The 25,725-nt window shown below is 41.8% G+C and overlaps 1 protein-coding gene across 2 annotated transcripts in view; it reads left to right on the forward strand.

Moving 5' to 3' along the window:
* Khdrbs1 (KH RNA binding domain containing, signal transduction associated 1) overlaps positions 1 to 25,725 on the forward strand; it is a 44,772-nt gene that overhangs the window by 16,843 nt on the left and 2,204 nt on the right. Inside the window, exons 4-10 of one of the 2 annotated variants that reach the window (XR_007211555.1) lie at positions 592 to 738; positions 4,996 to 5,129; positions 6,089 to 6,290; positions 7,075 to 7,142; positions 9,065 to 9,123; positions 12,341 to 12,533; positions 15,081 to 15,140. Coding sequence is in view for 1 of the 2 variants with exons in the window: in XM_048350760.1 (XP_048206717.1) it covers positions 592 to 738; positions 4,996 to 5,129; positions 6,089 to 6,290; positions 7,075 to 7,142; positions 9,065 to 9,123; positions 12,341 to 12,438 (708 nt within the window). In the remaining variant the exon portion in view is untranslated. Of the gene's footprint in view, positions 1 to 591; positions 739 to 4,995; positions 5,130 to 6,088; positions 6,291 to 7,074; positions 7,143 to 9,064; positions 9,124 to 12,340; positions 14,709 to 15,080; positions 15,141 to 25,725 lie in introns of those variants that run through there. The other variant, XM_048350760.1, reaches the window with a different exon arrangement.

Here is a 25,725-nt window from a genome sequence, read left to right on the forward strand (position 1 = left end):
GCTCCAGTGAAATACTTCAATGATTTAAGAGATTAGCTAACCAAGTACCAGCTTGTTTAAATTATTTTCTATAGAATTGTGTGTGTGTGTCTGTGTATGTCCCCATCCATCCATTCCTGTATCTGTGTGTGTCCATGTGTCTGTCCTAGACTTCAACTATGGGCCTGAGTGCTGTCCTTGAGCTTTTGTGCTCACAGCTATCTCTCTACCACTTTAGCTACAGCTCCACTTCAAGCTTTTTTGGTAGTTAATTCAAGATTAGAGTCTCACAGAGTTTCCTACCCAGGCTGGCTTGGAACTGCAATCCTGAATGGCTAGGATTATAGACATGAGCCACAAGCACCCAGCAACCCTATAGAGTTTTTTGTATTTTATCTTCACAGAATATTTATTTTTCTGTTGACTTGAAACATGATAATAAACACAAAAAATACACTTTTTCTTTTATGTGAATTAAAACCAAAAAATAATGACAGAGTTTTACTGTTTTTCTTAGGCAATGGGGTATTGCTTACTGTCTCTTTGGCCTAGAGGTAAATTTGTTTTCTCCTTACCTCTTGTGATTAGCTGTTTCTCTGCCTTTTTCTACAGGAAGAAGAGCTTCGTAAAGGTGGAGACCCCAAATATGCCCACTTGAACATGGAGCTGCATGTCTTCATTGAAGTCTTTGGTCCCCCATGTGAAGCGTATGCTCTTATGGCCCATGCTATGGAGGAGGTCAAGAAGTTTCTAGTACCAGTAAGGGAATCCATGCTCCTTATCTCTGACAACTGTGATTTATATAACTTTTTTTTTTTTTTTTGCCAGTCCTGGGGCGTGAAATCAGGGCCTGAGCACTGTCCCCGATTTCTTTTTGCTCAAGGCTAGCACTCTACCACTTGAGCCACAGCGCCACTTCCAGCTTTTTCTATATATGTGGTACTGAGGAATTGAACCCAGGGCTTCATGTATATGAGGCAAGCACTTTACCACTAGTCCACATTCCCAGCCCTCTATTTTGTTTTGTTTGCAGTACTGGGAAATGAACCCAGCACCACCTCACAAGTGCTCTACCAACTATGCTATACTTATAACCTGTTCAGTCCTGAGGCTTGAACTCAGGGCCTGAGCACTGTCCCTGGCTTTTTTTGTTTTTTTTTTTTTTTCTTTTCCTCAAGGCTAGTACTCTACCATTTGAGCCACAGCGCCACTTCTGGCTTTTCTATATATGTGGTGCTGAGAAATTGAAGCCAGGGCTTCATGTATATGAGGCAAGCAGTTTACCACTAGGGTATATTCCCAGCCCCCCCCCCCCTTTTTTTTTTTTTTACTGCCTGGACTGTCTCTGCCTCCAGAATAGCTGGGATTTAGGCGTGTACCACTCAGTCCTACATTGTTTTGAGGCAAGGGTTCTTAACCAGTCTCTGCCTAATCTGGATTTGTATTACATGTTCTGCTTTAGAAACATTTATGAGATTTTTTTTTCATTGTTTATATCTAGTTTTCAATGCACTGTGCCCCAAGGTTTCTCTACCCTTCTACTTTTTTTCTTTTTTTTTGGCCAGTTCTGGGCCTTGAACTCAGGGCCTGAGCACTGTCCCTGGCTTCCTTTTGCTCTGCCACTTGAGCCACAGCGCCACTTCTGGCCTTTTCTACATATGTGGTGCTGAGGAATCGAACCCAGGGCTTCATGTATACGAGACAAGCTCTCTTGCCACTAGGCCATATTCCCAGCCCCTTCTCTACCCTTCTAAATTTTTTTTGTGTAGTAGTATCTTGTTAACATATTGGGTCCATAATGTGGCTCCATTCTATATCTAGTTAACAGATTTAATGATTCTTCATCAAGCTAAATATTTTGGTGCTGGTGTGGAAGTTATATTAGAAAAATGATGGGGCTGGGAATATGGCCTAGTGGCAAGAGCGCTTGCCTCCTACACATGAAGCTCTCGGTTCGATTCCCCAGCACCACATATATGGAAAACGGCCAGCAGGGGCGCTGTGGCTCAGGTGGCAGAGTGCTAGCCTTGAGCGGGAAGAAGCCAGGGACAGTGCTCAGGCCCTGAGTCCAAGGCCCAGGACTGGCCAAAAAAAAAAAAAAAAGGAAAATGAGTAGGGCTGAGAATGTGGCTTAGCGATAGAGTGTTTGCATACAAGAAGCCCTGGGTTCAATTCCTCAGCACCACATAAACAGAAAAGGCCAGAAGTTATGTTGTGGCTCAAGTGGCAGAGTGCTAGCCTTGAGCAAAAGGAAGGCAGGGACAGTGCTCAGGCCCTGAGTTCAAGGCCCAGGACTGGCAAAAAAAGAAAATATGTAAGGTTGAGTTTGTGATTGAGACTTTGAGTCTAGGGCTGACAGCAAGAAACTTAACAGCATCTAATTAGTGTTAATAGATCAAGTTCTGACCTGATGGACTCAAGGGTTTCTGGTCTGATAGTTTACTCAAGTGCAGCCATCTGAAAAGTTGTCATTACTTGATCATTCACGATACTAAAGAGGCGAGATGTATTTCCTTTTAGATGTAATTGAGTTTTATGAAAACTTGGGGAACCTCCCAGGGTATCTTTTGTAGTTGTTTCTTTTTTTTGGGGGGGGTAGTATTGGGGTTTGAACTTAGTCCTTATACTTGATACAAAGGAACACTACCACTGAGCCATACCTATAGCCCCCACCCAGGGAACCAATTTTACTTAACCTAGTCAGATTACATATTGAGAATCCCTCTAGACAGGATTTTTTTCAGATTTTAGAATATATTCTTATAGATAATCTGAATTAAAAGGAAAATCAAGTGCATCCCTGGCTCATTCCTGTAATCCTAGCTACTTTGAGTCTGAAAGTTTGAAGTCAGCCTGGGTTGTAAAGTGCATGAGACTCTTTTTCTATTTTTTTGGCCAGTTCTGGGGCTTGAACTTAGGGCCTGGGCATTGTCCCTGAGCTTCTTTTTGGTCAAGGCTAGCACTCTACTACTTGAGCCATAGCGTCACTTCTCCTTTTTCTGTATGTCGTACTGAAGAATTGAGGCCTGAGCTTCATGCATGCTAAGTAAGCGCTCTACCACTAGGCCACATTCCCAGCTGAGCTCTCTAAATTTCTGAAGGTCTGTAAAGGCAATGCTCATCTCCTTTTTGTTGGTGGTTTCTAGCATGTTTTCCAACAAGATAGGTTCACAGGGCAGCCATTTAAATAAATCCTGGCAGAGGTATTTGTTTTTCCTCCATGTTGATGCAGCATTTTGTGGAAATCTGAGCACTGTGCTGGTGTTGGTACTTGATTGTCCAATATGAGTCTCTAGCAGCAGTGATTTGAAACCTAAGGGGAACAAGATAGTTGAAGTTAAGTGGAGTCTTTATAGTAACTGAAATCTTTTTTATAGTAACTACAATTTTTAAAGCTGTATCCACATAATTATATAGAAATTGTATGAAACAGTGTTTAAGGTATGGCTCAAGACATAGAGCACCAGCCAGTGAGCAAAAACGAACATCAGATAGAGTTCAAGTCCAGGTATCAGACCAAACAAATGCATTAAGATAAGATTGACCCTCGAGGGCTGGGGATATGGCTTAGTGGCAAGAGTGCTTGCCTCTTATACATGAAGCCCTGGGTTCAATTCCCCAGCACCACATATACAGAAAACAGACAGAAGTGGCACTGTGGCTCAAGTGGCAGACTGCTAGCCTTGAGCAAAAGGAAGCCAGGGACAGGGCTCAGGCCCTGAGTCCAAGGCCCAGGACTGGCCCCCACCCCCCAAAAAAAAAAGATTGACCCCCAACACAAAATATGTAAAAAAATTTGTAGATGACATTTGATTCAGTTCTGTAAGAAAAAAAAAGCAACACCTTTATTCTGAATCATCAGAACCATCTTCAGTGTTGCTTCATGATTGGAGTTGGAAGAACACTACATGAATCTTTTTGGATAAGTTGTCACTTAATCTTCAGAGCCTCAGGTTCCTTGTTCACCCCAAACATTACTTAAGTGTTTGGTACATTGCTAATACTATGCTTGGGTCTGAAGTTGCAGAACTGTTTCAGAAGAGCCCATGATCTGGGCTGGGGATATGGCCTAGTGGCAAGAGTGCTTGTCTCGTATACATGAGGCCCTGGGTTCGATTCCCCAGCACCACATATACAGAAAACGGCCAGAAGTGGCGCTGTGGCTCAATTGGCAGAGTGCTAGCCTTGAGCAAAAAGGAAGCCAGGGACAGTGCTCAGGCCCTGAGTCCAAGGCCCAGGACTGGCCAAAAAAAAAAAAAGAAGAGCCCATGATCTATGGGAAACAGTTCTAAAATAATATATGTTCAGTACCTAGGTAGTGAGAACTACATGGTACCTTGGGAAAAGAGAAGGTATGAGATTAACAGAGAAATCTTCAAAAGAAGAACTTTTAGTTGAATACGTCTTGTAACAGGTGGTCAAAAAGTACAGTATAGTGTGATAAGGCAAAGCTTAGATTTTGGAGGCAGGCATTTGAAGTTTATATCTGGAGTTTGCTACTTTATCAGCTCTATGTCCTGGTTGATTCATACTCCCTGAGTATGAATTTTTGTGTTTTTTCCTAACTATGAAATGGGGAGATATACCCAGGATCATTTTTAATGTTAAACTAGTACCTAATTCATAGAGCTTCATTAATGTAGTGGCACTCATGACTCTAGGAAAAGCAAATTATTTGCAGAGAATGGATATATGAGAGTTTGCTAGGCTGTGAACTATAAGTTGTCTAGCATGGCTTGATAGGAAGCTGTGTATGGAGACAAGATGGGAGTGATTTAGAGAACTAGTCAAGAACCACATCCTGAAGAACTCCATCTGAAAAGTGAGGGATTCTGCCATGGACTTTGCTCAAAGAAATGACCAGTAGGGTATAATTTGACTTCAGGGATTGAGTGCCCTGGAGCTTTTGTGGGCTTTCAAAGTTATTCTTATGCTAGCTTTAACATCCAAGGCTCAGGTAGACCAGATGACTTTTCAGTAGATGGAGATGTTCCACAGAATATCTTCTTTTCCTAGGATATGATGGATGATATTTGCCAGGAACAGTTTCTAGAGCTGTCCTACTTGAATGGAGTGCCTGAACCTTCTCGTGGACGTGGGGTGCCAGTAAGAGGTCGAGGAGCTGCACCTCCCCCTCCACCTGTGCCCAGGTAAGAACAGACAGCCAAAAATACGATGAAATCTGTTTGATGCCATCTCTCTGTTAGTGGTGTTTTTGGTTTTGAGGGGGGTTTTTTGGTCAGGGCCTAGGCATTGCCCCTTATTAGCTTTTTTTAGTCAAGACTAGTGCTTTACCACTTTGAGCCATAGCTCCACATATGGTTTTCTGGTGGTTAATTGTAGTTAAGAGTCTCACAGACTTTCCTGCCTGGGCTGGCTCTGAACTGTGATCCTCAGATCTCAGCCTCTTGAGTAGCTAGAATTATAGGCATGAGCCAGAAATGCCCAGCTATGGTGCTGTTATCTCTAGCTTAGTGGAATTATCAATTGTGAATTTTCTTTTTCTTTTCTTTTTTTTTTAATTTGCCATCCCTGGAGTTTGCCTCAGGGCCTGAGCACTATCCCTGGCTTCTTTTTGCTCAAGGCTAGCACTGTACCACTTGAGCCATAGCGCCACTTCTGGCCGTTTTCTATATATGTGGTGCTGGGGAATCAAACCCCGGCTTCATGTATACAAGGCAAGCACTGTTGCCACTAGGCCAGATTCCCAGCCCACAGTAGAGTTATGAAGATGCAGCATCAGGTATTGAATTCTAAATCTTAGCATTTTGACTATGGTCAGATGCTGCAGTCCTACAGAAACTTTAAAATTTTTAATTTTTAGACAATCCTAGGATTTTTTTTTTTTTACTGGTCCAGCCTCAGAATTTTAATGCTTGTGACTAAAACTATTTTAAAATGTCCAGAACTGTCAAGGACACTGACCCACTGTGAAGACTTGGAGAACTATTTTCTGAGTCTTTTACCATGTGCACATTCTTATTTGCTTTGATAGTACTCTAAGACAACATAAGATGTATTTAGCTTCAGAATTTGCAAACAAATCTGAGCATAAAGATGACCTATTGGTTAAGAGTTCCATCTAAAATAACATTTCCTTTTTTAATAGAGGCCGCGGTGTTGTACCACCCCGGGGAGCTTTGGTGCGTGGTACTCCAGTAAGAGGTGCCATCACCAGAGGTGCCACTGTGTCTCGAGGAGTGCCACCTCTACCTAGTGCAAGGGGTGCTCCAGCACCAAGAGCTCGGACAGCAGGCATCCAGAGAATACCTTTGCCTCCACCTCCTGCACCAGAAACATATGAAGAATATGTAAGAATATATTTTTTGTTTTCTTTTTTGATACTGGGGATCGAACCCAGGACGTCGCGCTTGCTAGGCAAGCGCTTTGCCACTGAGCTACATTCCAGCCCAATAAAAATATTTTTTAACAATGTACCATTTCCCAATACCTAGAAAGTTGCCAAAGAATGTTGAATGACAGAATGTTGGCCATTTATGGTTATGGATGGCAGGGACTGAACTATAAGAAGATTTTTCCACTTTAGTCAGTTTGTTATCTATGTGTAGATTAATTTGGAAATAAGCAGTGCTTTATTTAATGTACAGTGTTTTTGTTTGTCTTGCTAGTCCTAGGTCTTGAACTCAAGGCCTGGGGCCTGTCCCTGAGCCTCTCTGTGCTCAAGGCTAGTGTTCTACCATTTGAGCTACAGCTCCACTTCTGGCTTTTTTCTGAGTAGTTTATTGGAGATAAGAGTTTCACAGACTTTCCTGCCAAAGATCCTCAGCGCTTGGCCGCCTGAGTAGCTAGGATTACAAGTGTGAGTCACTGGTGCCCGGCCTTGTATAATGCTTTATTAAAGTAGCTTCTCCTGGTAACAGCTCAAGTCAGTATTTTCCGACCTACACATATCCTCTGGCATGTCATATTTGTTTATTTTTAGTAATCCTTTCTTGATCGATCAGGGATATTACTATTTTAGAGGGAAATTTCAAGTCCTATTAATCTAGGAGTTCATCATATCCCCCTGAATTTTAATTACCTTTCCTACTTTAGGATTGGGACTTTAATGTTTCATTGTTTTATTTGTTCCAGGGATATGATGATACATATGCAGAACAGAGTTATGAAGGATATGAAAGCTATTACAGCCAGAGCCAAGGGTGAGTCAAGCAATGGAAGTACTTCTTTGTCTCCTAGAGATAAATGTATGGAGCTAGAGGAACAGAGATTTAGGAGCACTATGGCTCAAATTTTGAAGATATCACCTTTAATTTGGATAACTGAATTTTGTACTAAATTTAGAATTCAGAAATAATAATTCCTGAGCTGTGACTATATTTATAAAAGCAGAAAATATCTTTTAATTTTATTTATCTATTTTTATCAATTGTGGGGCTTGAACTTACCGCCTAGATGTTGTCCCTGAGCTTTTTTGCTCATGGCTAGTACTTTACCACTTTTAGCCACAGCACCACTTCTGGTTTTCTAGCGGTTAATTGGAGATAAGAGTTTCACAGACTTTCCTGTCCACGCTGGCTCTGAACTACAATTTCAGATCTCAGCCTCCGGAGTGGCTAGGATTACAGGCATGAGCCACCAGTGCCCAGCTAAATAATTTTGGTTTATTAAGAAATACCACAGGGGCTGGGCTGGGAATGTGGCTTAGCCGTAGAGTGCTGACCTTGCATGCATGAAGCCTTGGGTTCAATTCCTCAGTACCACATAAACAGAAAAGGCTGGAAATAGTGCTATGGCTCAAGTGGTAGAGCGCTAGCCTTGAGCAAAGAGAGCTCAGGGACAGTGCCCAGGCCCTGAGTTCAAGCCCTAGGACTGGCCAAAAGAAAATACCACAACTACATAACAGTACTCTCTAATTTTGTATGTATATGCCTGTGCGTGCATGTGCACGTGAATGCCAGTCCTGTACTCCACTGCTTTTGAGCCACAGCAGTATTTCCAGCTTTTTGTAGTTAATTGGAGTCTTACAGACTTTGCTGCTGGAACTGGCTCAGTCCTCAGATGGTTAGCCTCCTGAGTAGCTAGGATTATAGACATGAGCCACTAACTCGCGGCTGAGTTCTCTAAAATTTTTAAAGGCTAGAATTCTGTCAGCATTAACTGAGATATTTTTGTTTGGGTTTTTCTTTTCTTTTTTTTTTTTTTTTTGCATTTTTCTTAAACATATATGTATTTTAACCAACTTGTATGATTTTTAAAGCTTCAGGGCTCTGTACTAGAGATGGAAGAACTCGTTCCCTATTTATTCTCTTCCATTACATTGCAATTAAAAAGACCAATGTAGGATTGTGCTTTTTTACACTTTAAATTGCGTGATACCAATTTTTTCTTACTACTGTTGTCAGATGTTTTTTCATGAGTTACAAAGTATCTTCATGTTTTGGAAATATTGGAGGTCTAGAGATAAAGCATGATGAGCATTTCTATATATTTTATTTATTTATTTTATTTTTTGGCTGGTCCTGGGGCTTAAATTCAGGGCCTGAGCACTGTCCCTGGCTTCTTTTTGCTCAAGGCTAGCATTCTACCCCTTGAGCCACAGCTCAACTTCTGGCCTTTTCTACATATGTGGTGCTGAGGAATTGAAGCTAGGCTTCATGTATACGAGGCAAGCACTCTTGCCACTAGGCCATATTCCCACCCCATTTCCATATATATATATATTTTTTGTTGTTGTTGTTGTTGTTAGTTGAGATAGAGTCTCACAAACTTTTTTTTTTTTTCCAGAGTTATTCTTGAAATGTGACTTTTTTTTTTTTTTGGCCAGTCCTGGGACTTGGACTCAGGGCCTGAGCACTGTCCCTGGCTTCTTTTTGCTCAAGGCTAGCACTCTGCCACTTGAGCCACAGCGCCACTTCTGGCCATTTTCTGTATATGTGGTGCTAGGGAATTGAACCCAGGGCCTCATGTATACGAGGCAAGCACTCTTGCCACTAGGCCATATCCCCAGCCCTCCCTGTATTTTAAACATGGTTAAAATGGCTGAGCTCTTGAAGTGTTTGAAAGGAAGGTGACATTTCTCAGAAGTTGTTGTTTCTTTAACACTTTTGTCTTTGACTTTCAGGGACTCAGAGTATTATGACTATGGACATGGGGAGGTTCAAGATTCTTATGAAGCTTATGGTATGTCTTTAGTTCTGTGGCGGGGAAAATGTACAAAGAGGTTCCTGGGAGGATGCTGGTTGACTGCATCCTTGGGAGTCAGACACACACCTAAGGAGAAACCTTTAGAACATCGCTGTGTTTGGTAACTGTGGAATTAGGAGACCTGCTTTTATTTAAAATTTGTGATGTGCATGTCTTAAACTGGTGCTTAAGTCCAGGTGAACAGACTGGAGAAAAAAGTCTTTTTAGCTGACATCCATGGTTTCTACTTTAGGCAAGAGATGCCTTGACCTGGATTATGTTACTGGGTCTTTAGTGCTGATACCTAGGGCTATGCTAAGGAACTTAATGTTATGGGGGGTTTATTTTTTAATTTTTTATTTTATTTATTTATTCATTTATTTTTTGTCAGTTCTGGGGCTTGGACTTAGGGCCTGAGCACTGTCCCTGGCTTCTTTTTGCTCAAGGCCTAGCACTCTGCCACTTGAGCCACTGCGCCACTTCTGGCCTTTTCTATATATGTGGTTCAGAGGAATCGAACCTAGGGCTTCATGTATATGAGGCAAGCACTCTTGCCACTAGGCCATCTTCCTAACCCCCTCTACTCATTTTTTAAAACAACTTTCATTCTCACTAAAAAAAGAAAAATTCAAGCCAAAGTTCTGGTGGCTCACACTGTAATCCTGAGCATAGTTGTTCAAAGCCACATGGGGTTGGGCAGGAAAGTCCAAGAGACTCTTAAGTGGAGCTGTAGCTCAAATGGTAGAGTGCTAGCCTTGAGCAAAAATGCTCAGAGGCATCATCCAGGCCCTGAGTTCAACCCCCAGAACTGGCAGAAAAAAACAGTTTTCAATGCAAACCAGATGCTAGATGACAGGGGCTTATCAGAACATTTAAAGGGCAAAAGTAATTCCTGTTAGGTAAAATCAGAGGCTGTAAGGCTAGCGCTAAGTCAAGACGTTACTGGCACCTTCATATATCATTGGAGAAATCTCAACCCTGTCCTGATCCCATGAGAGCAATAGAAGCTGCAACAGCAGCAAGACCCAACTGACTTCCCTGAGGTTTGGTTCAAAACACTTATCTCAGGTGTGTTCTCAAGCATCAATTATGGCCTCCCATTAATGGGTTGCTGAGGGACTGAATGACATGTGGCAACAGATGCAGAAACTAGCCTTTTAAATATATTGTATTTTCAGCATACCTGAGGGACTTCCAGAAAGTCCTTGGCAAAGGCCTTAAGACTGGCTTTTACTGTCTCTTTCTAACCATAGCTAAAAACGGGTTTTTTTTGTTGGTTTGTTTTTGCCAGCCCTGGAGCTTGAATTCATGGCCTGAGCACTGTCCCTGGCTTCTTTTGGCTCAAGGCTAGAACTCTGCCACTTGAGCCACAGTGCCACTTCTGGTCTTTTCTATATATATAGTGCTTAGGAATTGAACCCAGGGCTTCATTTATACAAGGCAAGCACTCTTGCCTCTAGGCCATATCCCAGCGCCTAAAATCAAGTTTTGCAGGTTCTATCACTGTACATGAGTTCAGCCTTTAGTAATGATATGGAATAGCAAATTTGGTGCTTGCCCTAGGGAAATTTTTTTTTTTGAAGTTTTAGCTTAAAAGCAGTAGGCAGTTGTCATCATTAACAGTGCACGGCTCTGTTCATGTGCCACCAATGAAAAGGGCAAATAACTGTACTTGCCCTTTATCAGGATCCCTGTGCATTTGATTGACTAAAATTGACTAATTATTTTTTTTTTTTAAAGGAAAGCCTGAACTAGAAATAGTTGGCTCTTGTGCTTCTAGTATGATGTTGCCATGGTTAGTTGTTTCTAGGCTTTGCCTTTATAAAATAGAATTTGAAAAATAAATTGTCTTCTGGTACCAGAAGCCTCTTGGGAAATGATGGACAGGAGTGTGATTCTGTGGGTCTAAGTAGAGTTCTATGTGACTTTGTATCCACATAGGAATCAAAGATTGGTCAAAACAAAAGGTATCTGAATTCAGGCATCTGGAGAAATATTTCAGGAATTAATTAGCATAGGAATAAGTGGGAAAAAAGCTTCCTTAAGAGGTCAGCTGTAGAAGTTAAGTGATCATCACAGGTGTTTTACTTTCACAAAGCACTGTTTTGCTTGTGTTTGTTTTTCTTTGTACTGGTTCTATGCCTTGAATTCTGGGCCTAGGCTCTTCTGTCCTTGAGCTTTTTTGCTCAAGACTAGAGCACAAGCTCCACCTTTTAGTGGTTAATTGAAGATTAGAGTCTCACAGACTTTCCTTCCTGGGCTGGCTTGGAACCTTGATTCTCAAGTAGCTAGGAATATAAGCATGAGATACTTGGACTGTTGACATAAAAAAGCAGTCTTTCTAAACAGTTCCACAAGGCAACATTTGAGTGTATTATTGGTATTGTATCTGGTCCTCCCCCAGAGCAGAGACTACCAGTTCCATTGATGGGGGGACCTTTTAATGTAGCTTTTCCATGCTTCCAAAGAACCAGAGGAAACATCTGCTGAGAAACCTGACTTGCTATTGCATGGAAAGGAGGACTACCCACTTCTAATCTGAAAGATTTCCAGAAGTTTGGTTATCTTGCCTGAGGCTGGCTGTTAAATGGCTCTGGTACCAGTAAAGGCCACTATAAACTCAATAGGTTTATAACTCCCTCAAGCAAAGTGTTCAATTTATCCAGATTTGGGGACCTGGGGTATTAATCATGTTTGCTGTAGAGAACTTTGTTGCTGGAGAATACTGCAAAGAAAATGCCAGACTTCGCTGAATTGTTCCTGTCTTTCTACTCAAAAGGGAATTGCACAGGCTGCTGAGTACGGTCATAATATAGAGTAAGGACCACCTGGGTAGTATTAAGAAATTGAAAGGGGGCTGGGGATATAGCCTAGTGGCAAGAGTGCCTGCCTCGGATACACGAGGCCCTAGGTTCGATTCCCCAGCACCACATATACAGAAAACGGCCAGAAGCGGCGCTGTGGCTCAAGTGGCAGAGTGCTAGCCTTGAGCGGGAAGAAGCCAGGGACAGTGCTCAGGCCCTGAGTCCAAGGCCCACGACTGGCCAAAAAAAAAAAAAGAAATTGAAAGGGGCAAAACAGCAGCAGCCTTTGATAGTGATATTTCTCTTCTAAATAAAGTTCTTTGAAGAAAAAAACTGAAAGAAGACAGTGTTGATCAGTTTGAAAGTGGCTTTGGTACGTGGTTTATAAACTGTCTTTGCTTTCCCCACAGGCCAAGATGATTGGAATGGGACCAAGCCGGCTCTGAAGGCCCCCCCAGCTAGGCCAGTGAAGGGAGCATACAGAGAACATCCGTATGGACGCTACTAAAAACAAACAGGAGGGGAAAATATCAGTTATGAGCAAAGTTGTTACTGGTTTCTTGTATCTCCCAGGATTCCTGTTGCTTTACCCACAACAGACAAGTAATTGTCTAAGTGTTTTTCTTCGTGGTACCCTTCTTCCCACCTTCCTCCATTCTTAACTCTGCATTCTGGCTTCTGTATGTAGTATTTTAAAATGAGTTAAAATAGATTTAGGAATATCGAATTAATTTTTTAAGTGTGTAGATGCTTTTTCTTTGTTGTTTAAATAAAAACAGAAGTGTACCTTTTATAATAAAAAAAATAAGTTGAGTAAAAAAAAAACCTGTTAGTTTCAAAAGTGACATTGCTTGCTTAAAGGTTTTGAAGTAAAGGCTTGTTAACTTTCTTAGTTTTGATTTGAGGCATCCCGTAAAGTTGTAGTTGCAGAATCCCAAACTAGGCTACATTTCAAAATTCAGGGCTGTTTAAGATTTAAAATCACAGACTATAATGGCAGTAGGTGCCACTATGTAAAAGTGAGCTCAGATGTCTCTAAAAACATTTCCTTTAAAAGCACATGGCGTTTGAATCTTAAGGTTAAATTTTAATATGAAAGATCCTCATGAATTAAATAGTTGATGCAATTTTTTAATGTTAATTGACTTAAAAAACAACAAAATTAGGTTTGTAAAACTGACTTTTTTCATTATGTGGGTTTTGAAATCTAGCCCCAGACATACAGTGTTGAGAGATACTTAGGAGGGGAGGAATGTAGGATTTTTAGGAGGTTGTTTTGGGGAAGAGGAGCGGGCTACCCAAATTGAATGATCTTTCAGTAATAGTTCTATGAATAAAATTTCAGTATTTTAAAATACAAAGTATTCTGTCCATCTGAGATTCTGCACTCCATGAAAAGCTCACTTGGACACTAAAGCCAAAAGCTGATAGTTTCCAAGAACTTGACATTGTCAATACTGAATTGTTCCCAGGGTAGTTAGTCGAGTATGTCTCAACACTAGCATGATTTAAAAAGGGACACTGCAGCTGATGAAAAAGGAATCAAAATCCACTTTGTACATAAGTTAAAGTCCTAATTGGATTTGTACCGTCCTCCCATTTTGTTCTCGGAAAATTAAATGCTACATGTGTAAGTCTGCCTAAATAGGTAGCTTAAACTTATGTCAAAATGTCTGCAGCAGTTTGTCAATAAAGTTTAGTCCTTTTTTAATCAAAGTAAATGTGATGAATTGTCATTTTATTTTTTGGGTGGACAATAAAATAGCTTTCTTTTTCAAATAAACTTAAATTAACTAAAGTTAATGGGCTTGTTAAAAGTTGGAGACATTCTTTAAAATGGTTGGGAGGGGGATTTATTTTAAGTTTTACCAAAAAAAAGTTTATTGAAGTTGTTAAGTTTTAGTTTAAAAAACAACCAAAGCTTTTTTACCCCCTGGCAGTTATTGAGAGTCCTATCAAATGTTCTAATCTCTGGAAAGAACCCTAGCTGACCAAAAATTGGTTTTCATACATAACTATTGTATTTAATGTGCCAGCCACCCTAACTAATGCCTTCTGTATGCTCCTAGGTGATCCTAAAGAGGGACACCAATTCATTGAGCCCCCAAAGGGTTACACTTGCCTTTAGATAGGACAATTCAGCAACTCTGGGTTCCTTAAGGGCTTCCCTCTCAATCTACAAATGCTGTTAATTCAGCTGCCCTAGGATGCAATCTGGCTCAATAGGCTGGCCCTGACCTCCCTCCTGTGCCACCACCGAGAGGACTTGATGGAACTGGTTGGCCCCATTTCCACTCCTCTGCTAATTCTCAAGAGTTCTCATTCTCATGCCTTCCCTGAGAGCCACCTAAACTGCTCGGGGGTGAAAAATCCTCTTGTATGAAGTGCAAAGCTGCCTGCAGCAGTGCATGATGGACTTTTTTTTTCTTTTTAAAAAACACCAACAAAAAAAATGTATTTATAGATTGTGATAAAGTGTAAATAACTGAATTCTCAACCATGGTTTGAAGTCAGCTTTCAGGGCATTATGTCTTGTTTTGATGAAAAGAGATCACTCTATACCCCCCTTTTTAAAGGAAAATTATCGCAAGAGAATCAGGATGTGTAAAGCTAACATGCATCGCAAAAAACCAAAGGTAACCTAAATGTCTGATTTTAATAGCACATATTTCTCTTTTATAATAAACTGTGACAGCAACTTGCATAAACAAATCTTTAGCTGTTAATTTTAACGTTAAAACTTTGCAAAACTTGTTTAATAAAAAATAGCTGTAAAAAGAAAAAACATGCTGCCACATAAATTAGCCATAACTTCTAATAATCCTGCCCATCACACGTGAACTGTAATGTAACCTGGGCACAAAAGTCTGACATCTTAAATGACACATTGTAAAAATTTCAATGACTGTAGATTAGACCTCCTGCTGCACCCCAAAGAAAAGCTTTCTTTTCAGCTATTTTAAAATGTACAAGGATGAGCCCTATAGGACCCCATATTGATATTCATAGTGAAATGCTACTTAAAATTTCTTAAAAGTTGCATGTTTCTTTCCTGTAATGTGTAAACTGCATGCAGGATCTCTATCTTTTATTTTGTATGTCTTAAAACTTCCTCTTCAAAAGTCTGATCTGTCATTTCTCAATTTTCAGGTGATTGAAAACCCCTGAGGCATTTCCTGGACTAGAATGGGTAGTGAAGACCCAAGTCAGGTATGTTTTAAGGTGGCTTTCTGGGAAGCATGATAGATCTTATATCATAATTGCGAAACAGTGTGCTAGGAGGCTGCCTGGAAGGTGATATATGTTCCAGTCTTTCCTGGTCGTTTGTACTGTATTAACAGTGTGTTCATACATGTTAGTTTACTGAAAGGATATGTCCCAGCCATCCGAGGGGACCATGCAGAGATAGTCACAGAGAGGAGAAACAGGTTAATAAGGAGGTTTATTAGTGTGGCCATATCTACCACAGGCGAGGGAGCAACATGGTGGCTGTACCTTATCCAGGTGGCAGCTTCTCTGGGGCTAAAGGGGAAGTTGGTGGGTCTTAATAGTGAGTAGGAGTGGTCCATTATAGTTGTAGGGCAGGGAGTTTAGGTGTGGGTGGATCTGGAGGCTAATGGGAGGAGCTGAGGACCTAAAGCAGGGCAAATACTAACATTCCCCCGTTTGTTGTTTATTAACAACTGGGGAGGGGTACCAGGCCTGGAGTATGGGTGGAGGTTGTTTCTTTTGGAGCTACTTCCTGAGGTAAAGGGGAGAAGTAGTCAGGGGACCCTGATTTGTCATTTGGCCAGGTACCATCCAAGAAGTATTTGCTTGACAATTTGGTTGGTAAGGTCCTCAATTCCGTGAGAATAGTTATCAGAGCCACTGGGTGTCATGGTCTCTTCTGGCTACCTCCTGCAGCTTGGGCACGTCAAGGAGTCACTGGGGCTGGGGTCTTCCTGATCTTCAGTAATCCTGTTAAAAGAGACACAAATGAATAATAATCGAGAGGGCAAAGGGTTAAGACTGTAAAAATCAAAGTCAGCAGCCACATTAGCACACTCATTCATTCCAAAATGACTCTGGTCCCTTGATCTTTTTTTTTTTTTTTTTTTTTTTTTTTTTTTTTTTTTTGGCCAGTCCTGGGGCTTGGACTCAGGGCCTGAGCACTGTCCCTGGCTTCTTCCCGCTCAAGGCTAGCACTCTGCCACCTGAGCCACAGCGCCCCTTCTGGCCGTTTTCCATATATGTGGTGCTGGGGAACCGAGAGCTTCATGTGTAGGAGGCAAGCACTCTTGCCACTAGGCCATATTCCCAGCCCCTGGTCCCTTGATCTTAAAAAAGTTTATGAGAGCACAGGAAAGAAAATGGAGAAGCAAAATCTTAGTCTATACCAAAGAATTGTCAGGATCAGATATACACTTGACTTTTAGCATAGACGGACATGTGCTGCATATTTGAACCTTTTGGAGTTTTTCTTAGACACATTTGCTTGCACACAAACATGATCAATTTGGGTTTAAAACCAGGTGGTTGTTTTTCCTTTTGGCTTGGAGTCACAATTGCCTCCCAGCTGTTTACTGTGACTCCACCCACAAGCTGTGAGGATCAGTTTAACACAAGACTTAAGTTAAAATAGTAGTCAAAAGCAAGTAATTTTGAAACCATGATATCAACGTTTATACATATTTTACACACAGACATACACTTGTGCACAATCTTTGGGGCACACTTAGATTTTTTTTAATTGGCCATGTAAATTTTCTGGAATTTCAGTGGCAAAATGACATTATTTTGCCCATATTTTAGAACCACATGGTCAGTTAGGAAACAAACTTTTCCAGTCAACAAAGATTTTTCACAGATTATAAGGCGAGGAAACAGAAACCACATTTTGAGAAACCAATTCAGCTCCAATGGGGAGCTGAAGTGGGATGCTATGACCAGAGAGGGTCCAGGAGAGGGAGATGTGGCATGGTGTAATGGCGGCAGCAGTGCTGGTCAGAGCTGTAACAGGGTCACAGCAAGACACCTTCACCTTTGAATGTTTGGATTGCAAGCCCACAGTTACAGAGTTCAGGCCACACACCCCCACACACACACCCTTACAGGGAGCTTGAGTTTCCTCTAGGAATTTGGGTAGAATTTACCTGGGAGGGGTGTGGGACTCCACCTCCAAGAGTTTTTAGAACCTTGATGCCAACCAAGATGGCACCTGTGAAATCCAATTCTATTGTCCACCACGTGGTCAATGCTAGAGAAAACATAGGATTTAGCCAACAACAAGCAGAATTTCACAGAATCTTCAAGCTTAACAAACACCAATAGCAAGGCAGATGTTAAACATTAGTACCTTTGGAGGCTGGTACCAGCCCATCCTATATCACAGGCAGGAAGGCAGGCAGAGTTTAGAGAGAGGCAGAAAGAGAAAGAGAGAATCTGCCCGAGCATGTAAGTCCTGTAAAAATCAGGGGTCCAGTGTCCCATGGAGTTCCAAATTTGGGGCCAAATTTGATTGCATGAGGCTTAAGATTGGGCTCAAACTTGAGCAGCTTTCCTGAAGCATTTTAGACTGTCCCCCACCCTTGATGAGTGATCAGCAGAGCTGAGCTAGAGCTATCCACCAGCGTCCCAGTGGGGCTCCATTCAGCTGACTCTGAAATGGAGTTGACTGTGAGGGAATAAACAGCAAAGGAGCCATCTCCCACAATTGCTGATTCCCTTGACCTAACCCGGTGGCTTGTGGTCTCCAGGAGCTGGCCTCTGAACTTGGCGCCAAGATTTCAGTCATTGCGGCCAGGTGGAAAATCGGATCCAAGCCCCCACTAATGGTCACTTACCCTGGTTGGAGGTTCAAATCTGTCCTCGTTGAGGATGGAAGTACAGTGCTCCATCAGGAGAAAGTTACCTCCGTGGTCCTCCAGTGGGCTTAGGACAGCAGAATAGGTCCCGGGGGCAGCTTGGATCCCCCAGAAATGGGGGGAGCAAATCCACCGGGGAACCTACCCTGGGTTTGGCACCAATGAAAGGATATATCCCAGCCATCCCAGGGGACCATGCAGAGATAGTCATGAACAGGAGAAGCAGGTTTATAAGGAGGTTTATTGGTGTGGCGATATCTCTCACAGGAGAGGGAGCAATATGGTGGCTGGGTCTTATCCAAGTGGCAGCTTCTCTGGGGCTAAAGGGGAAGTAGGTAGGTCTTAATGGTGAGTAGGAGTGGCCTATTATAGTTCTAGGGCAGGGAGTTTAGGTGTGGGTGGATCTGGGAGCTAATGGGAGGAGCTAAGGACCTAAGGCTAGGGGAAATGCTACCACCCTACTGCTTGAGTCACACAACTTCAGTCCTTTTCTCTGGTTAATTTTGAGTTAGGTGCTCTTAAGGCATACCTCCAGCCCTATTTTGCTCTGGTTATTTTAGAGATAGGCTCTTAAATTTTTCCCAGGCTGACCTGAATGGCCTGCAATGTAGCTGGGATGACAGGTGTGCTCAACATGCCAGTGTTTTCTGTGGAAATAAAGTCTCATAAACTTATGCTTAGAGTAGCTCAGATTATAGGTTTGAGCCACCATCGTCCAGTTTTCTTGTAATAGTTAAAAGACAACATAGTGTTGCTTTACATACATCTAGAATTATCTCCATTCTGCCAATGACTCACTTGAGAGTAATCTTTCATTTGGAGTTTATTGGTTGCAAGCAGCAAAGTGATTAAATAATTAGAGCCATATTAGAAAGATGTTGAGAACTCAACACATTTAGTGCAAAGACAAGAAAATCTAGTTTGGGAACCACAGTGGCTGCAGAGAACTGAGAAAACAGTGATAAAACCACAAAAGTGGTCTTGAAAAGAGACTGGCTGCTTGGGCACTATTACTAGAGTAAATAAATTTTTTTCTTTTCTACTCAAGATTCGGGTTCTAGGGAGGGAATGTAGACCAGGTTAACTTGAGTCATGCTGTTCTTGCTTTACCAGTCTTCAGTATGAGGAACAAATTCCTCAAAAGCAAGTTGGGGTGTTATTGGGAAGGCTAAAAGAATATTCTGTGTAATAATACCTATATTTTAAAGAAGTAACAGAGACTATGTTACTTCCCTTGGTCACATAATTCATATAGCACAAGCTGATACATTCCCAGAATGAAACATCTTAATTATGTATGTATAGGGAAGGAATGTCTGGCAAACTCAGGAAACCATATGTAGAGAACCTGTGGTGTAGTGGATAAGGACATGGAGACATAAAACTACTTGGATCTCTGAGCTCTCTTTGTTCAGTGACTCCAAAATAAGTACTTCTACATTTAGGGAAGGAATGGGATAAGTACATAGTGATTGGTGAACTGAAGAGGGCATTCTAAAAATCCCTAGGGCTGGGGCTTTGGGTGTTGTTCAGTGGTAGAGCCCCAGTTGAGCATATGTATGGCCTTGAGCTTAGTCATCAACAGTGCAAAAATAAAAAGAAAATACATAAAGACAACCAATAGAGTACTGTACTATAAACATTGCTGTGGTTCCCCCCCCCCCCCCCGAAAAGCCTTTAATTTCAATATAGCTCTGTGGTCTGCATCGTTGGGAACTCTTACAGCAGTGAGCTCTCCTGTTGCCAGAAGTCTTGAGGTACTAGTTGGTTTTCTCCTCTGCCTGAGTAAATGTTAGGGTTAGATTGGCAGGGAGGAGAAAGGCCACAGGCACATCCAGCCTTTAAAAGTGAAATTTGGCTTTCAGAAGCTCATTTCTTCCAAACCTTTCTCAGCTGGTAACTTCTGGCATCTGGAGACTTTAAGGAAGTCCCATATGTATTAGAAACACAGTTCTGGACATGGAGGAAGTCCAAAGAATTTAGTTTCAACTCTTACCTAGAGTAAACTTTAAAAATAGTGTTACTGCCGGTTCTGGAAGCTCATGCTTGTAATCTTAGCTGCTCAGGAGACTTGAGATCTGAGGGTCACAGTTCCAAGATAGCCTGGGTAGAAAAAGTCTGTGAGACTTACCTCCCCATAACCACCAAGAAGCCTGAAGTGGAGGTGTGGCTCAAGCGGTAGAGCACCAGCTTTGAGTGAAAAGCTAAGGTTGAGCATGAGGCCCTGAGTTGAACTTTCAGTGCTGGCATGCGCGCACACAGACAGACACACAAATCCCATTACTGTGTATATTTATCTCCTTAATAGGAATATTATGGGACATATACAGATTATGAAAATGTTTATATACTAAGGTGAATTAATATAACCATTATCTCACATAATTACCCACATTGTTTTTTCTTGTTTTGTTTTTGTTGCCAGTCCTGGGGCATTGACTCAGGACCTGAGCACTGTCCCTGGCTTCATTTTTGCTCCAAGATAGCACTCTACCTCTTGAGCCACAGCACCACTTCCAGCTTTTTTCTATATTTGTGGTGCTGAGGAATCGAACCCAGGGCTTCATGTATACGAGGCGAGCACTTTACCACTAGGTCATATTCCCAGCACCCCCCCCCCATTGTTTTTGTGACTAGTAGCTAACCTGTCATTCTTCATCTCCCCATTTCCTCCCTTTTTATTCCTAGGGTAGTTAAATAGAAGTGAGGGGCTAGAATATAGTTAGTTGATGGAGCACATGCCCTGCATGCAAGATGGCCCGCGTTTGATAGTCAATGCTATAAATAAACCAGTATATTTTATTGAAAGCAACTCTGTGTGTTACCAGTTTTCTTTTTTTTTTTTTTTTTTTTTTTGTCTAACTTATATACAGAGCGTTAGGACCAGTTTTCTTAATTTGAATGAGATATTTCACCAATTTAGACCCTTGAGAAACATCCTCTCACATATTTTAAAACCGTTTTCTTTTGTACCTCATCTCTAAAAATGTTTTGTTAGACATGTGACATGATTTTCAAGAAGGAACTAGAAGTTTGAATCTTAAATGCAATGATTTTAATGTTTAAAATATTAGTCCTGGGCTGGGAATATGGCCTAGTGGCAAGAGTGCTTGAAGCCCTGGGTTCGATTGATTCTCCAGCACCACATATATAGAAAACGGCCAGAAGTGGCGCTGTGGCTCAAGTGGTAGAGTGCTAGCCTTGAGCAAAAAGAAGTCAGGGACAGTGCTCAGGCCCTGAGTCCAAGGCCCAGAACTGGCAAAAAAAAAAAAAAAAAAAAAAAGTTAGACAAAATATTAGTCCTAATAAAACACATCTAGATGTGAACTGTTGCTGCAGTGTTTAGCATCTATTAAATAAAGGACAGGTTAGGAATTTTAAGTGATCTTGTCATTTATTCATTCCTAAGTGCAGTTTGTGAATTGGGACCCAGAATGCTTCTAAACCTCAAACAGGGCAAAGGAAGTGGAGGTGGTGGTGACTGCTTGGCACCTGATTCTGAAGTTCTGTGTCCCCCAAGGCTTTGTCCACAGAAAATTCCTAATGCAAATAGCAGTAATGGGCTCCATCTCTTGATAGGATTTTATGCATTTTGTAAGCTAACAGAGGCTGCGGTTTGATGTCAGTGCTAGTAGTTCATAGTCATTTTAATTTTTTCCCTTCATTCTCAGATTTCTGTTTATTGATCTTTACCACGTTCAAAAGAAGGGCAATGTGAATCACATGTAGTGGCCTAAGTATGTAATCACAGCAGCTGAGAAGTCTGAGACAGGAGGATTCCAAAATCCAGGCCAGTCTGAGCTACATAGCAAGACTGTCTCAAACTTTAAAAAAGGAAAGTGAGGGCTGGGGATATGGCCTAGTGGCAAGAGTGCCTGCCTCGGATACACGAGGCCCTAGGTTCGATTCCCCAGCACCACATATACAGAAAACGGCCAGAAGCGGCGCTGTGGCTCAAGTGGCAGAGAGTGCTAGCCTTGAGCAGGAAGAAGCCAGGGACAGTGTTCAGGCCCTGAGTCCAAGGCCCGGGACTGGCCAAAAAAAAAAAAAAAAAAAAAAAAGGAAAGTGAGAGAAGGAAAATTGGAATGCTGCCGAGCAGGAGGTACCTGTGGATCCAGGAAATTCAACCGACTGGGAAAGTTGTCAACCCTATTTTTATAAAAGGCAGCTGATAATAGGAAAGTAAAAGTAATTTACATTGGTTGCATAGTAAGTTGAGGGGAAAAACATATCAAAACATTGTTATATATTATTGAAGTCCATTCCCTATACTGGAATGATACTGCTTCATAAGATAATGCCATGTTTTATTGACCCCAAGGAAGGCATTTATGGTAATATATAGATCACTAAGAATCTGGGCACTGGTGGCTCCCACTTGTAATCCTAGGTATTCAGGAAGCTGTGATCTAAGATCAAGGTTTGAAGCCAGGTCAGCCAGGAAAGTCCAGAAGACTCTAATCTCCAACTAACCATCAAAAAGCAAGAAGTAGAGACTGGGAATGTGGCTTAGTGATAGATTGCTTGCCTAGCACACATGAAGAAGCCCTGGATTCAATTCCTCAGGAACACATAAACAGAAAAGGCTGGAAGTGGTGCTGTGGCTCAAGTGGTAGGACACTAGCAAAAAGCTCAGGGACAGTGCCCAGGTCCTGAGTTCAAGCCCCAGGACTGGCAAAAAAAGAAGTAGAGTTGTGGTCAAGGCCAGCCTCAAGTGATAAAGTTGATGGATAGCACCCAGGCCCTGACTTCAGGCATGGGTACCAGCACCACCCCCCTCCAAAAAAAAGTTCAAACTGACTGGTTTCTTTCCACATCAGATGCAGGAAGCAGGCCAAAAGTGTGAAAGTGTGTTTTCATTACTACTGTTTTGTCAGGCCTAATTAATATTTACTGAATGTTTTGTGCAATGATGTGTTGGGTTTTTTCCTAGTGAAATATATATCATCTCATTTCTTTTTTTCTTTTTTGGCCAGTTCTGGGGCTTGAACTCTGGGCCTGGGCATTGTCCCTGAGCTACTTTTGCTCAAGACTAGACTGTGGCATGCATGAAGCCCTGTGTTTGATTCCTCAGTACCACATAAATAGAAAAAGCTGGAAGTCGCTCAAGTGATAGAGTGCTAGCCTTGAGCCCAGAGAGGCTTAGGGACAGTGCCCAGGCCCTGAGTTCAAACCCCATGACAACCAAAAAAACAAAACAAAACAAGGATTCTCCTAGTATCCTATGCTTTTCATTCATACTGTGTTTCATTGTCTTAACTGCCCAGGCTGGCTTTGAACCATGATCCTCAGATTACCTCCTGAGTAGGATTACAGGGATGAGCCACAAGTACCGGCTTTCTTTCTTTCTTTTTTTTGCTCTACCACTTGAGCCATAGCACCACTTCTGGTCTTTTCTATATATTGAACTCAGGGCTTCATGTATACAAAGCAAGCACTCTACCACTAGGCTGTATTCCTAGCCCTTGACTTGGTTGTTTTTTTTTGTTTTGTTTTGTTTTTGCCAGTCCTGGGCCTTGGACTCAGGGCCTGAGCACTATCCCTGGCTTCTCTTTGCTCAAGGCTAGCACTCTGCCACTTGAGCCACAGCGCCACTTCTGGCCGTTTTCTGTATATGTGGTGCTAGGGAATCGAACCCAGGGCCTCATGTATACGAGGTAAGCTCTCTTGCCACTAGGCTATATTCCCAGCCCTTGACTTGGTTTTTTTAAGTTCTCAATTCTATGGTCTATTACAGGAGTATCAAACAGCATCTCATTGACTTTTCATATCCCTGTGAAGTGAGGTTAGCTCTAGTATATAGAGTAGGAAACTAATGTGTAGCGCCTAAGAAGATCATAGGGCCAGAAAGTGAGACTCTTTATATCCAATTAATCACCAAAAAGCTGGAAGAGGAGCTGTGGCTCACATAGTAGAGTGCTAGTCTCAAGCAAAAAAGCTCAGGGACAGCACCCAAGCCCTAGAACCACACAAATTGGATCCTTCAGAGGCCTCCCTTTCTGGACCCACATGTACCTCCTGTTTTCCAGATTAATAATCATTGCATGTTTAAAGCCAGTGCACACCTGATGAATATTTCATAGAATTGAACAGACATGCTGGAAACAGCAGTCTGAGATAGCAGCTATTGGGGGTGGGGGGTAGAAAATATACTGTGCTGCTGCTGTTGCTGCCTTTCATATGTTTCCTGCCTAGAAAATAGAGCTTCCTTCTAGGCTCCTTAGGAACAAACAAAAAATGGTTGTAGGCATTGCAGCATATACCCATTATGGCCTGATTCATGTTCCAGGGTAAAAAGAAGAGTAGACTCAGCAGATTAAACCTTTTTTGTTGGTGAATAATAAAAAGAAACATTTACTGACATTCTGAATCAGTGTTAGAGTGCTTACATGGCATGCATAAAGCCCTTGGTTTGATTCCCCAGTATCACATACATAGGAAAAGGCTGGAAGTGGTGCTGTGGCTCAAGTGGTAGAGTGAGCTAGCCTTGAGCAGAAGAATCTCAGGGACAGTGCCCAGGTCCTGAGTTAAAGCCCCAGGACTGGCAAAAAAAAAAAAAAAAAAAAAAACAGCAACTCCTGGATTAGGATTTTCTATGCTGAGTATGTTCTAAATGTACCTTTTCTGAAAGGAATGAGAGGCATGGCATGATGATGTGTGTAATCCCAGAATTATGGAGGCCGATCACAAGTCAAGGCTGGCCAGGACTACATAGTGAAGTCCTGTAAATATATATGTACACACACACACACATATATATAATATATAATATACATATACACATACACACACATATATATACTTTTTTTTTTTTTGCCAGTTCTGGGGACTGAACTCAGGGCCTGAGCACTGTCCCTGGCTACTTTTTGCTCAAGGCTAGTACCCTGCCACTTGAGCCACAGTGCCACTTCTGGCCTTTTTGTGGTCCTAAGGAATCGAACCCAGGTCTTCATGTATAAGAGGCGAGCACTCTTGCCACTAGGCCATATTCCCAGCCCATACATCCATATTTGACTGGACTTAAATTTTACAGCTCTGTAGCTGAGGTTTGGTCTCAGCATTTCTGGACCAGAGATGCAAGAGCTGCTCAACAGTGAGTGTCCTCATTCCCACCTGTGTTTGGGTGATTGTTGTTGGCTGAAATTCGTATAATAAGTGGGGCAGATACAGTTTTCAAGTTGTAAACAAGCTTGCTGTCCCCTTACCTTATATATTTAATTTTATTATAAAGGTGTTATACAGAAGAGTTAGTTACATAAGTAAGGCAGTGAATGAATTACTTGTCAAACATTACCCCCTTGTCTCCTTATCCTTAGATATCTACACAGAATTTCTTGCTTCAGGGCAGCCTGGATTGTTTGTGGAAACCTTGAAAAAGTTCGGGGAAGCTTTGAGTTGTTTCTAGACTGTAAAGCATAGGCAGACCATCGCTCCAATCAACCAATTGAATAGGGCATAAGGTCAGAAATTTGGGTATGATGTTTCAGAATTGGCTGCTTTTTTGTCACCTTGTGGAGCCTGGCTTATTCCTCAGTAGACGGTCTTTCACTAAATACTATGGCATGTATGAGACATGTTTGACATGGATAGTAGATTTTAGGATCAACCTAGACAGTGTGGCTCATCCCTGTAATTCTAGCTACTTGGGAAGCAGGGATCTCACAAGACCCTAACCCAGCCAATAAAAGCTGGATGTGATAGCACAAACCTGTCATCCCAGCTGTTCAGGAAGCATAAATAGGAAGGTCATAGTACACATTGGCAAGGAAGGAAGACTCCTCAAATAAAGGAAAGCAAAAATGAAGAAAGTCCTGACTGGCAAGTGCAAGACCAGAAAGAGAAGATCTTGTGCTTCATATTCTTCTTACACTTCACTTCTCACCTTTTTTTTTTTTTTTTTTTTTTGGCCAGTCCTGGGCCTTGGACTCAGGGCCTGAGCACTGTCCCT

This window comes from Perognathus longimembris, chromosome 7, assembly GCF_023159225.1.
Source record: "Perognathus longimembris pacificus isolate PPM17 chromosome 7, ASM2315922v1, whole genome shotgun sequence".
Taxonomy (NCBI): domain Eukaryota; kingdom Metazoa; phylum Chordata; class Mammalia; order Rodentia; family Heteromyidae; genus Perognathus; species Perognathus longimembris.